The 12,074-nt window shown below is 34.4% G+C and overlaps 1 protein-coding gene across 1 annotated transcript in view; it reads left to right on the top strand.

The window, feature by feature from the left end:
- Window positions 1–148: 148 nt before the first annotated feature.
- LOC134688144 (kielin/chordin-like protein) overlaps window positions 149–12,074 on the top strand; it is a 76,646-nt gene continuing 64,720 nt past the window's right edge. The window contains exons 1-9 of the mRNA XM_063548617.1: window positions 149–275; window positions 3,964–4,171; window positions 4,652–4,761; window positions 5,982–6,147; window positions 6,937–8,751; window positions 9,302–9,396; window positions 10,108–10,200; window positions 10,489–10,568; window positions 11,057–11,150. Of these exons, the coding sequence (XP_063404687.1) occupies window positions 4,095–4,171; window positions 4,652–4,761; window positions 5,982–6,147; window positions 6,937–8,751; window positions 9,302–9,396; window positions 10,108–10,200; window positions 10,489–10,568; window positions 11,057–11,150 (2,530 nt within the window). The 5' untranslated portion in view covers window positions 149–275; window positions 3,964–4,094. The remainder of the gene's footprint in view (window positions 276–3,963; window positions 4,172–4,651; window positions 4,762–5,981; window positions 6,148–6,936; window positions 8,752–9,301; window positions 9,397–10,107; window positions 10,201–10,488; window positions 10,569–11,056; window positions 11,151–12,074) is intronic.

Raw genomic sequence — 12,074 nt, 5'->3', positions numbered from 1 at the left:
TAAATAAAAAAGAATTGCGTGCATTTGTAGTTTTATATTAGCTCATATGATTTAGTAGGTCCTGCAATGGAGTTGTATGGATTATATACAAACTTTCTTCTTTATTTTTGTTTCAGATTTCTGTGAACCTAATCCATGTTTGAATGGAGGAACTTGTCTCCCATCAGTTTGGACAAATGAACCTCACCTAGTAACATGCCGCTGTCCACCAGGATTTGATGGACCTAAATGTCAAAACAAAGCTTTAGAAGTCTGCAGTCTACCTGTTAGTCCAGGTAAGATAAACAGTTAGTCCAGGTAAGATAAACAATCTATAGAAGTCTGCAGTCTACCTGTTAGTCCAGGTAAGATAAACAGTTAGTCCAGGTAAGATAAACAAAGCTTTAGAAGTCTGCAGTCTACCTGTTAGTCCAGGTAAGATAAACAACAACTTATACATAGAGGTGTCAAAACAAAGCTATAGAAGTCCGCAGTCTACCTGTTAGTCCAGGTAAGATAAACAAAGCTATAGAAGTCTGCAGTCTACCTGTTAGTCCAGGTAAGATAAACAATACATAGAGGTGTCAAAACAAAGCTATAGAAGTCTGCAGTCTACCTGTTAGTCCAGGTAAGATAAACAAAGCTATAGAAGTCTGCAGTCTACCTGTTAGTCCAGGTAAGATAAACAAACCTATAGAAGTCTGCAGTCTACCTGTTAGTCCAGGTAAGATAAACAATACATAGAGGTGTCAAAACAAAGCTATAGAAGTCTGCAGTCTACCTGTTAGTCCAGGTAAGATAAACAAAGCTATAGAAGTCTGCAGTCTACCTGTTAGTCCAGGTAAGATAAACAATACAAAGAGGTGTCAAAACAAAGCTATAGAAATCTGCAGTCTACCTGTTAGTCCAGGTAAGATAAACAAAGCTATAGAAGTCTGCAGTCTACCTGTTAGTCCAGGTAAGATAAACAATAACTTATACATAGAGGTGTCAAAACAAAGCTATAGAAGTCTGCAGTCTACCTGTTAGTCCAGGTAAGATAAACAAACCTATAGAAGTCTGCAGTCTACCTGTTAGTCCAGGTAAGATAAACAATACATAGAGGTGTCAAAACAAAGCTATAGAAGTCTGCAGTCTACCTGTTAGTCCAGGTAAGATAAACAAAGCTATAGAAGTCTGCAGTCTACCTGTTAGTCCAGGTAAGATAAACAATACAAAGAGGTGTCAAAACAAAGCTATAGAAATCTGCAGTCTACCTGTTAGTCCAGGTAAGATAAACAAAGCTATAGAAGTCTGCAGTCTACCTGTTAGTCCAGGTAAGATAAACAATACATAGAGGTGTCAAAACAAAGCTATAGAAGTCTGCAGTCTACCTGTTAGTCCAGGTAAGATAAACAATACATAGAGGTGTCAAAACAAAGCTATAGAAGTCTGCAGTCTACCTGTTAGTCCAGGTAAGATAAAAAATACATAGAGGTGTCAAAACAAAGCTATAGAAGTCTGCAGTCTACCTGTTAGTCCAGGTAAGATAAACAAAGCTATAGAAGTCTGCAGTCTACCTGTTAGTCCAGGTAAGATAAACAATACATAGAGGTGTCAAAACAAAGCTATAGAAGTCTGCAGTCTACCTGTTAGTCCAGGTAAGATAAACAATACATAGAGGTGTCAAAACAAAGCTATAGAAGTCTGCAGTCTACCTGTTAGTCCAGGTAAGATAAACAATACATAGAGGTGTCAAAACAAAGCTATAGAAGTCTGCAGTCTACCTGTTAGTCCAGGTAAGATAAACAATACATAGAGGTGTCAAAACAAAGCTATAGAAGTCTGCAGTCTACCTGTTAGTCCAGGTAAGATAAACAATACATAGAGGTGTCAAAACAAAGCTATAGAAGTCTGCAGTCTACCTGTTAGTCCAGGTAAGATAAACAATACATAGAGGTGTCAAAACAAAGCTATAGAAGTCTGCAGTCTACCTGTTAGTCCAGGTAAGATAAACAATACATAGAGGTGTCAAAACAAAGCTATAGAAGTCTGCAGTCTACCTGTTAGTCCAGGTAAGATAAACAATACATAGAGGTGTCAAAACAAAGCTATAGAAGTCTGCAGTCTACCTGTTAGTCCAGGTAAGATAAACAATAACTTATACATAGAGGTGACAAAACAAAGCTATAGAAGTCTGCAGTCTACCTATTAGTCCAGGTAAGATAAACAATAACTTATACATAGAGGTGTCAAAACAAAGCTATAGAAGTCTGCAGTCTACCTGTTAGTCCAGGTAAGATAAACAATAACTTATACATAGAGGTGACAAAACAAAGCTATAGAAGTCTGCAGTCTACCTATTAATCCAGGTAAGATAAACAATAACTTATACATAGAGGTGTCAAAACAAAGCTATAGAAGTCTGCAGTCTACCTGTTAGTCCAGGTAAGATAAACAATACATAGAGGTGTCAAAACAAAGCTATAGAAGTCTGCAGTCTACCTGTTAGTCCAGGTAAGATAAACAATACATAGAGGTGTCAAAACAAAGCTATAGAAGTCTGCAGTCTACCTGTTAGTCCAGGTAAGATAAACAATAACTTATACATAGAGGTGACAAAACAAAGCTATAGAAGTCTGCAGTCTACCTATTAGTCCAGGTAAGATAAACAATAACTTATACATAGAGGTGTCAAAACAAAGCTATAGAAGTCTGCAGTCTACCTGTTAGTCCAGGTAAGATAAACAATAACTTATACATAGAGGTGACAAAACAAAGCTATAGAAGTCTGCAGTCTACCTATTAGTCCAGGTAAGATAAACAATAACTTATACATAGAGGTGTCAAAACAAAGCTATAGAAGTCTGCAGTCTACCTGTTAGTCCAGGTAAGATAAACAATAACTTATACATAGAGGTGACAAAACAAAGCTATAGAAGTCTGCAGTCTACCTATTAGTCCAGGTAAGATAAACAATAACTTATACATAGAGGTGTCAAAACAAAGCTATAGAAGTCTGCAGTCTACCTGTTAGTCCAGGTAAGATAAACAATAACTTATACATAGAGGTGTCAAAACAAAGCTATAGAAGTCTGCAGTCTACCTGTTAGTCCAGGTAAGATAAACAATAACTTATACATAGAGGTGTCAAAACAAAGCTATAGAAGTCTGCAGTCTACCTGTTAGTCCAGGTAAGATAAACAATAACTTATACATAGAGGTGACAAAACAAAGCTATAGAAGTCTGCAGTCTACCTATTAGTCCAGGTAAGATAAACAATAACTTATACATAGAGGTGTCAAAACAAAGCTATAGAAGTCTGCAGTCTACCTGTTAGTCCAGGTAAGATAAACAATAACTTATACATAGAGGTGTCAAAACAAAGCTATAGAAGTCTGCAGTCTACCTGTTAGTCCAGGTAAGATAAACAATAACTTATACATAGAGGTGTCAAAACAAAGCTATAGAAGTCTGCAGTCTACCTGTTAGTCCAGGTAAGATAAACAATCTATAGAAGTCTGCAGTCTACCTGTTAGTCCAGGTAAGATAAACAAAGCTATAGAAGTCTGCAGTCTACCTGTTAGTCCAGGTAAGATAAACAATAACTTATGCATAGAGGTGTCAAAAAGAATGGATGCAGTTGAAATATAAAACTGTAAATGTAGCTTATAGTATTGTTGGTATGGTTGTTGTGTTGTTGGCTTGAGTTTGCAAGCTCTAGAAACTTTGCCTTAGATAAGATACTGGAACTTCTTTTATTGTTATACATTTGAATGATGTGCAATACTTGTAAGTTAAGTCAAAAGACTTCTAGGCTTGAATTGAGAATATATCAAAGTGGTGTGATATGCTTTGCTCAGTTGGCAAAGGTTATATATGCTATTCAAAACATGCCTCTTTTAACATCAAACCACTGCATCATAACTTGCTGGAATTTTTAAAATAGTTTATCATTTAACGCTGTATTTATGAGGCTAGTCAAGTTTGGTTTCCTATTTTAGGTTCCTGTAACAGTAGAGTAACCAGATGGTATTATAACTATGTCACCCAGAGATGTGAGGAGTTTATATATACTGGATGTGGCGGCAACTCTAATAACTTCCCTGATTATCCTTCCTGTCAGACCAGATGTATGGTAGGAGCATGTTGTTATAGATATCCTGTCTTCAGAGACAAAGTGGTTGGCTATGATGAGAAAGGCTATGATAGGTAAGGGATACAGAACAGGGATTTGTAAACTGGTAACTTGTTAAACTTTAGTTCAATGACGGGGAGAGTGTTTGGTTATGAGAAATAAGGTATTCTTCTAAAAGTAATAGTTTTTATAGCTCCTGGGTGCAAATGATATGCTGACTGATATAGAAATTACTCATAACATAATAGATTGTTAAAAAATTTACAAGCTAAATGACAATAGGCTTTGAAAGAAAAGATTTCATGCCATGCTTCACGTGGAATTTATGCATGCTTATTGGGAATCTCTTGTAAAAAGAACCCTATCATTTGTGTTATGTAAAATCCTTCTGATGGATTTCAGATGTTGTTAAGGTTCACAACCATTACATCCAACTAGACAGCGATTTGTTATAATGTTAATGGAAAAGTGGGAGCTAGTTTGTATCAGAATTGAAATCATACTTTGAAATTTGGCAATATAAACATACCATTATTCATTTTTTATGTTTTCAGATATGGATTTAATGTAGAGGGCTTTAACAAGAAGAGAGAAGTGCAAACCTACAATAACAGTTTATCAACAGGGGACCAGATATATAATAGTTATGGTTATGATAGAAATGGTAAAGGGTTTAATGCTGTGATTAAAGCAATACTGTAAATTTAGAAATTATTGCAGGTTTTTATTAATGCAAATAATTAAAACTGTGATATGATAAGACATCACATTCTGATAACTGAAACATAGATCTGTATGACTGTATTTTTTTTTTAATTCACTCTTTTTTTTGACAATTCTTGAAAAATCATGATTATAAATGCATGAAATGATTTCTGAATTTACAGTACTGAATTTTGTGAGCTGTTGTTGATTGTGTACCTTTTTTTGGTTCCAGAAATAGCAATTTTGGAAAAAAGTAGGTTCAAATATAAAACTTTTTTATGACGGACACATTTATAGCATCCATGAACATAAAATTTTATAAAACTTCTATTTGCCTATCCTTTAAAGTCTTGGATAAAGATCACTCAATTAGTATAAAAAAAAGAAGATATTGTTTGATTGACAATGAGACAACTCTCCACAAAACCAAAATGGCACAGAAATGTAACAACTATAGGTCACTGTACGGCCTTCAACAATGAGAAAAGCCCATAGTGCTTTCCGCATTTTATCATCAGCTATAAAAGGCCCTGAAATGACAATGTAAAACAATTCAAACGAGAAAACTAATGGCCTAGTTTATGTACAATAATGAAAGATAAACATATATGTAAAATATAAACAAAGAACAACCACTAAATTACAGGCTCCTGACTTGGGACAGGCACATGCATACAGAATGTTGCGAGGTTAAGAATGTTAGCGGGATGCCAACCCTCCCCCTAATCTGGGACAGTGGTATAACAGTACAACATAAGAATAATTATAAAAATCAGTTGAAAAAGGCTTACCTCATCAGATGGATAAAAATACAAATGGATGTGGCTGATTACCTGTACATCCCAACAACAAAAAGACACTAGGTGCATCTGAGAGTACTCATAGTTAATTGACAGCTAGTTCAGAGACAATAACTAATAAGAAATCATGCATCAAAGACTAAATTATCAATTAGACGAGAGACCTGCATTTTCTATTTTTGCAATGCCAAACTCACCCTTTCTCTAGAGGTTACCACTACCAAAATGCCCTATATAATTTGTGAACTGGTTACAGTAGGAATATTTTACAAGTTTTGGAGAGAAAACAACGGGTTTAAATTCTGATTGCATTGTTAAGTTATAGTTACTATAAAACAGGTATGATTTGATGTAAGATGTTACATTTGTGTATCTTCAGGTTATAATAAAGCTTGGTATGACAGACAGGGACTGGACAGACAGGGCTATAACCAGGAAGGATATGATGCTGAGGGCTTTAATATCTTAGGATACAACAGAATAGGAGAATATGATGGAATTATAGAGTATAATAAAGATGGCTATACTGTAGAGGGTTATAACAGGTGAGACACATCATGAAAAGTTCTGGCCTTGAAGGAATAAAACTTTGCTCAGTGCTCGGAGCTCAAAAATCATGCTTGAAACATGAAATCTAGCAAATTGATTGGTTGATTTTTGAGTCTGAGTACAAAAATCATTCTCGAAAGTTTTATAACCGTGAGGAATGATGTTCTGCATTGTGTCAGGGTTAATATTGTCATTACCACACTTTTAAATATAAAACATTTATAATGTCTTTTATCACATTCCTTTTGATGCAACAAAAATTTCAGTTTGGCCATCACAGGGGTAGGTGTACTGAAATTATTTCATACAGAGTCAAGGTTTAGAATTTTCATGAGAGTTCAGTCGTATTAAATTGATAAACAGAAACTATAGAACTAAATTATTTGATAAGATAGATATAGGAAGATGTGGTGTGAGCATACCCGTAGCCAGGGGGGGTTCGGGGGGTTTCGGACGAACCCCCCCTTGAAAACTAAAAAGCACTGTTAAAGTCGATGTTCTGTTCGAATTGTGACTATTAAAGTCGAGTTTGTGAGTCAAACGAAAAAACATAAGTTTGATCATAACCACAACCATTGTGTTGAAGTATCATATAAGGTCCTAAAAATAATTTTAAATATATTTGATTAATTGTTGATTGCCTTAATTCCAGGTCAGCACAAAAAGGATGTTTATTTTAGACATTTGAATAGTATGAATTGCCATATGATTATGGTAAAGTTGTTATGCAAAAATGAACTCTAATGGGAATTTCAAGTAAAATTAATATATTCCTTTTTTTCTAGAGCTGGATACAGTTGCCTTGGTAACAACAGAAGAGGCTATGATATTTTCGAACTTGCTTATGGTTACAATCACAAATGTAGGTCATTGACCTTAGGTCAATGTCAATCTGTAGAAAAGAAGAAAGATCATCAGGTTGTATCCTTCAGTCAAGGTCGTAAGTGTGAAGATGTTGATTGTGGGGAGTCCTGTGGTTGTCACTATGGTAACACTACCTATAGAATAGGGGCAAAGGTCAGTATTGGTTGTCAGGAATGCCTGTGTGACAGTAAAGGAGTATTGAGATGTGCTTGTAGACAAACAATCAATCGTAAAGAAATCAGAGAAATGAGTGACACTGAAATCCAGCGCTATCAGTATAACGTTAGACGACTTGCCATGGAGACGGGATGTCCGTCACGTTGGTTTCAGATAGCTCAGATGTACGCTGATTATAAACCTCAGGCAGTTGGTAGTGATGCTTTCTTGCCCTGGCATAGATACTTTTTGAGATATGTTGAACAAGAACTTCAGCAGCTAGATTGTGATGTAGCAATTCCTTATTATGATTGGACAATAGACGCTGGAAAACCAGATAAGTCAATTGTCTGGTCAAACAAATATTTTGGTGGAAATGGCGAAGGAGTCACAGGTTGTGTGCAATTCCACCCATTCAAGGGACATAACCCACCATATTGGATGCCATGTTTGAGGAGAAAATTCAACAAGGATATAAGTCTACCAGATGCTGTTAATCTACAATTAGCTGTGAATGATCCATCATACACAAACTTCAGATTACAGATGGAAGTAGTATCACAGCTATTCCAGTCATGGGTTGGTGGTCACATGGGGTCAGACTTCAGTCCCTACGATCCAATATTTCTATCACATTTAGCATTCATTGATAAGATTTGGGACACATGGCAGAAGAAGCATCCAAATGGGTTATTACTGTATCCCAGTACACAGCGCTATGTTCCAATGGCTCCATTCCATGTCACTCCAGATGATGTGCTAGAATCTGAATCACAGATGTGTGTGAAATATGTGCCACTTACAGAAGGCCTAATATGTAATATCAGAATTCCAGCTCTTGGTTTTGCCATTAAAGGATATGATCGTCATGGTTACGACAGAGAGGGTTATAATAAAAATGGATATGATGTAAAAGGTTATGATAGATCTGGAAATTTTGATTCTAGAGGAATATACAATGCTAATGGTTACAATCGCTATGGTTACAATCGTCAGGGCTTTGACCAAACTGGATTTGATAGATATGGTTTCTACATTGATATGTATAATTTGGATGGATTTGATGTCAATGGTTTAGATAAATGGGGTTTTGATAGATATGGTTTTGATACCAATGGAGTAACACCTTTTGGTTTTAATAAAAATGGTACATGGACTATAAGTGATTACAAAAATATGTTTGATTCATCAGGCTACAATCGCTATGGTTTCAACAAATATGGTTTTGATAGGGAAGGGTTTGATGTATTTGGTTTTAACTCAAAAGGCTTTGATTTCAAAGGGTGCAATAATTATTTCTTAGGACCAATGTATGTGTTAATTAAGCGCTGGGCTGAAATTGAGTTAAACAAGGCTAACAATTTGACCATTCGTGTGATTGTAAGAATTTGTCCAGCTGTCAGTACATACCCTTCATGGAGATACACAACAAACTGGTTACACAGAGGGGACCAGATCTTACTGATAGAGAGGCTACAGGAAGAACAACAAAGAACACATCAGATTGATCCAAATTACATGCCTAGAGTCTCCAGTATTACTGATGAGAGAATCTGGTTACCTATTGAAGCAGATCGAAGGTATGTTAAGTTGGTAACTGCTACTAATCTGCTATCAAGGAATTTAAAACCAGATGATGTAATAAAATAAATTTAGCTGAACCCTGCATAGATAACAAACATTTTTAAAAACAAATGTCTAATATGGGCATGTTAAACTCTGTTTATCAAAGGCTAGCTCAGATGAAACTTAAAAAAACTAACTTTAAGTCATTCTAGTGAGCTTTCATCACCTGAACGCAATCAATTAAAACACTTAAGCATTGTTTATATGACAATACCAGCAGATAAAAAAAACAACATTATGCAGCATTAAGAGTCATTTCTAAATTTTCCACTATTTTTGATGTATAGATACAATACACTCTGTTGACACTAGAAAAAATAAGAGGAAAATGGAATTTATTAAAGGCTAAAGACAATAAGATTATAGCAATCCAACAACATGTATTATTATTCCAAGTGTTTATCTTTTGTAGGCTATGCTTTATAACATATTATTATTCCAAGTGTATCTTTTGTAGGCTATGCTTTATAACATATTATTATTCCAAGTGTTTATCTTTTGTAGGCTATGCTTTATAACATATTATTATTCCAAGTGTCCAATTGGAAGGTTACCTGTCACATGTAACAATGACCTCTGTAGAGATCGTAAATGTCCAGGTATGTTTAGCATCAAATATCTACCTGAGTAGTGCTTGTTCTTCAGAAGGGAGAAGTCTCAAAACAAAAATCATTGAGGCTCAAAACTATTTAAAGAAAACAACTCATAAAATACTTACTATTCAATATTTTAAACTCCGGGTTCTGTACCAGATTAGGTTATTCACAAACTGTAGAAATTTTATCTGCAATCTATAATCTGTATTGCGATTATATAAAATTAGATAATGAATCAGTTAAAATGTTTCTGATAGATATTTGAGAAGAGAGGTTTTGGTACATCAATGCAACAACAGAAGAAAAAAAAGCATTCAGAGGTCATCATGTTCGTATTTGACCTCTAGATATTTGAATCATACAACTTAATTTTGTAAAATTTGGTCAAATTAATTTCCACTAATTAAAACTTCCATGAACCAAGAAATTACTCTGATGTTGCTACAGCAAGGCAACACCAGAAATACAAAACAAATAACATTCAGAGGTCATCATTTTTGTATTTGTCCTGTACATATCTTTTCACTTAATAAAAATTCCATGAACCAAAAAATTACTCTTATGTTGTTACCCTACTGTATAATTTTACTTCAGTTCAGTATAAAAAATATTGTATTTCTACACAGACAATGTATTTATTGGATAGAAGTCTGATTCATAAATATTAAAAACATTTTTGAAGATTTTTTAATGTTGTTTTATTTTTCCTACCAGGTATACCAGATGCTGTGTGTAGAGTGAACCGGTGTGGGAGTTGTTCTGTAGAATGGTACAATGTGGTGACCGGTAACATTGTACAATGTAGTGGTATGTACATACAATACAGGAAATCACCTTTACTGTCAAGCTAAATTGTTCCCACTATGTTACCTTCTTTTGGAACTAAAATTCTTAATACAATTTTTCAAACAACAGTAAACATAAAAATTATTCAACATGGAGACTTGGCTCACACCAAACAGCAAGCTATAAGGGCCCCAAAAATGACTAGTGTAAAACCATTCAAACTGGAAAACTTTAGATATCTATATCAAAGAAAGGCCATATAAACATTTCATCGATCATTCTAAAACCATGGCTTATTTCTATTTTTAGGTTGCATAGATGAACGAGGATTAGATAGAGTTGAAGGGTCAACATGGAGGAAATCTGAGTGTGATACTTGTCAATGTCAGGTATGTTATGAATTCTCTGATGAAAAAGGTCAATTTAATTTAACTTTTTTAAAACACAGCAAAAAAGGTTATTTAAGGTGGTACCCAACACTTTCATTAAAATAAATTTGGCTCGTTTAATTTTCATAAAATTTGGACCCTTTGACAAAAATATAAAAATTTCAAAAAATTTGAACAAACCAATTTATCAGATAAATTACATTGGTTACATGTATATAGCAGTTTGACTTACACTAATTTTGATCACTGAGAAGCTTAATATTATCTTAACAACACAACTTAATTAAAAACATTAAGCTAGATTTTACAGAGTTATCTCCCTGTAGTGTTAGGTACCACCTTTTAAAAAGCTGATCAAACTTAGAAAGTACAAGGTTATATATAAGTTTAATTTCTTTATTCATTTACTAACAAATGTTTCAATAGTGATGGAAGATTTTTAACATTTGATTATTGAATTTGATTTATTTTGTAAAATTATTTTTCAGAATAGTGTGATAACCTGCAGGAAAACTGCATGTGAACCTGTGAGATGTAGATATCCTATACAAAGTCCTGGACAGTGTTGTCCATCTTGTGAGGGTAGGTTTTATTTAGATACATATTCAAAGTCCTGGTCAGTATTGTCAAATTAAGAAAGTTAGTTATTTCAACTGATTTTGTCAGTAGATAATTGGAAACCACAAAGGAGTAAGTTCGATAAGGGCCATATTTGGCCCCAATTATAAAGTTCATAGTTATAAGACAATAAATGTTTTAAGTTGCCTTACAGACATGTTAGAAAGTTAAACAGAACTCTTTTTGTCAAAGTTTAATTCTAACACGTTGATTTTTACATCCAAAAAAGGTCAAAATAAGGGATTTTGGTGAAATTTGACGAAATCAGCTAGATTTCAACCAAATGAAGGACCAGGAAACATAGGGCGCAGGCGTCGACAAGCTTAAGATTCAAATAAGACATGTGAAATGTCTTCACAAACATTATTTTAAAAGATCTTTCTTGTCGACGTATGCGCTCTATGTTTCCAGTCCAATAATCTATGGAAATTTACCCTTTTCATTGATTTTTTAGTGAAAAAACAATATGAGTACAACTTGTGACGTCATATTGAAACGCAGAAACGTAAAATTTTCAACAAAATTGATCAAATCCTAGCTAGTCAATGTATTAGCTATAATTTATCGTGATATTGGTCGATAAATCTGAATTTGAAATTTACGCTAAAAAGGGGGGCCATTTTAGGACCTTATCGAACATACTCCTTTGAGATCCAAAAATGCAAACACTTTTCTATTTTCAATAAACCGTGACAAATTTCATTCATAAATGAAACTTCTTTTGATGAGGGTTTTATGCATCTACCTTAGAGGAGGGAGCATTAAGAGATTTGCATAAGTATTTCCCATGGAGATTGCTTCGCTCTGCCCTGCACCTTAGATGTTACAGCATTGTCATTTTAAATTCAACATTTACGTTACACAATCAAAATTAGATAAAGGCTAGAC

The sequence above is a fragment of the Mytilus trossulus genome, chromosome 10 (assembly GCF_036588685.1).
Source record: "Mytilus trossulus isolate FHL-02 chromosome 10, PNRI_Mtr1.1.1.hap1, whole genome shotgun sequence".
NCBI lineage: Eukaryota > Metazoa > Mollusca > Bivalvia > Mytilida > Mytilidae > Mytilus > Mytilus trossulus.
This window is presented reverse-complemented; position numbering and strand designations above follow the sequence as displayed.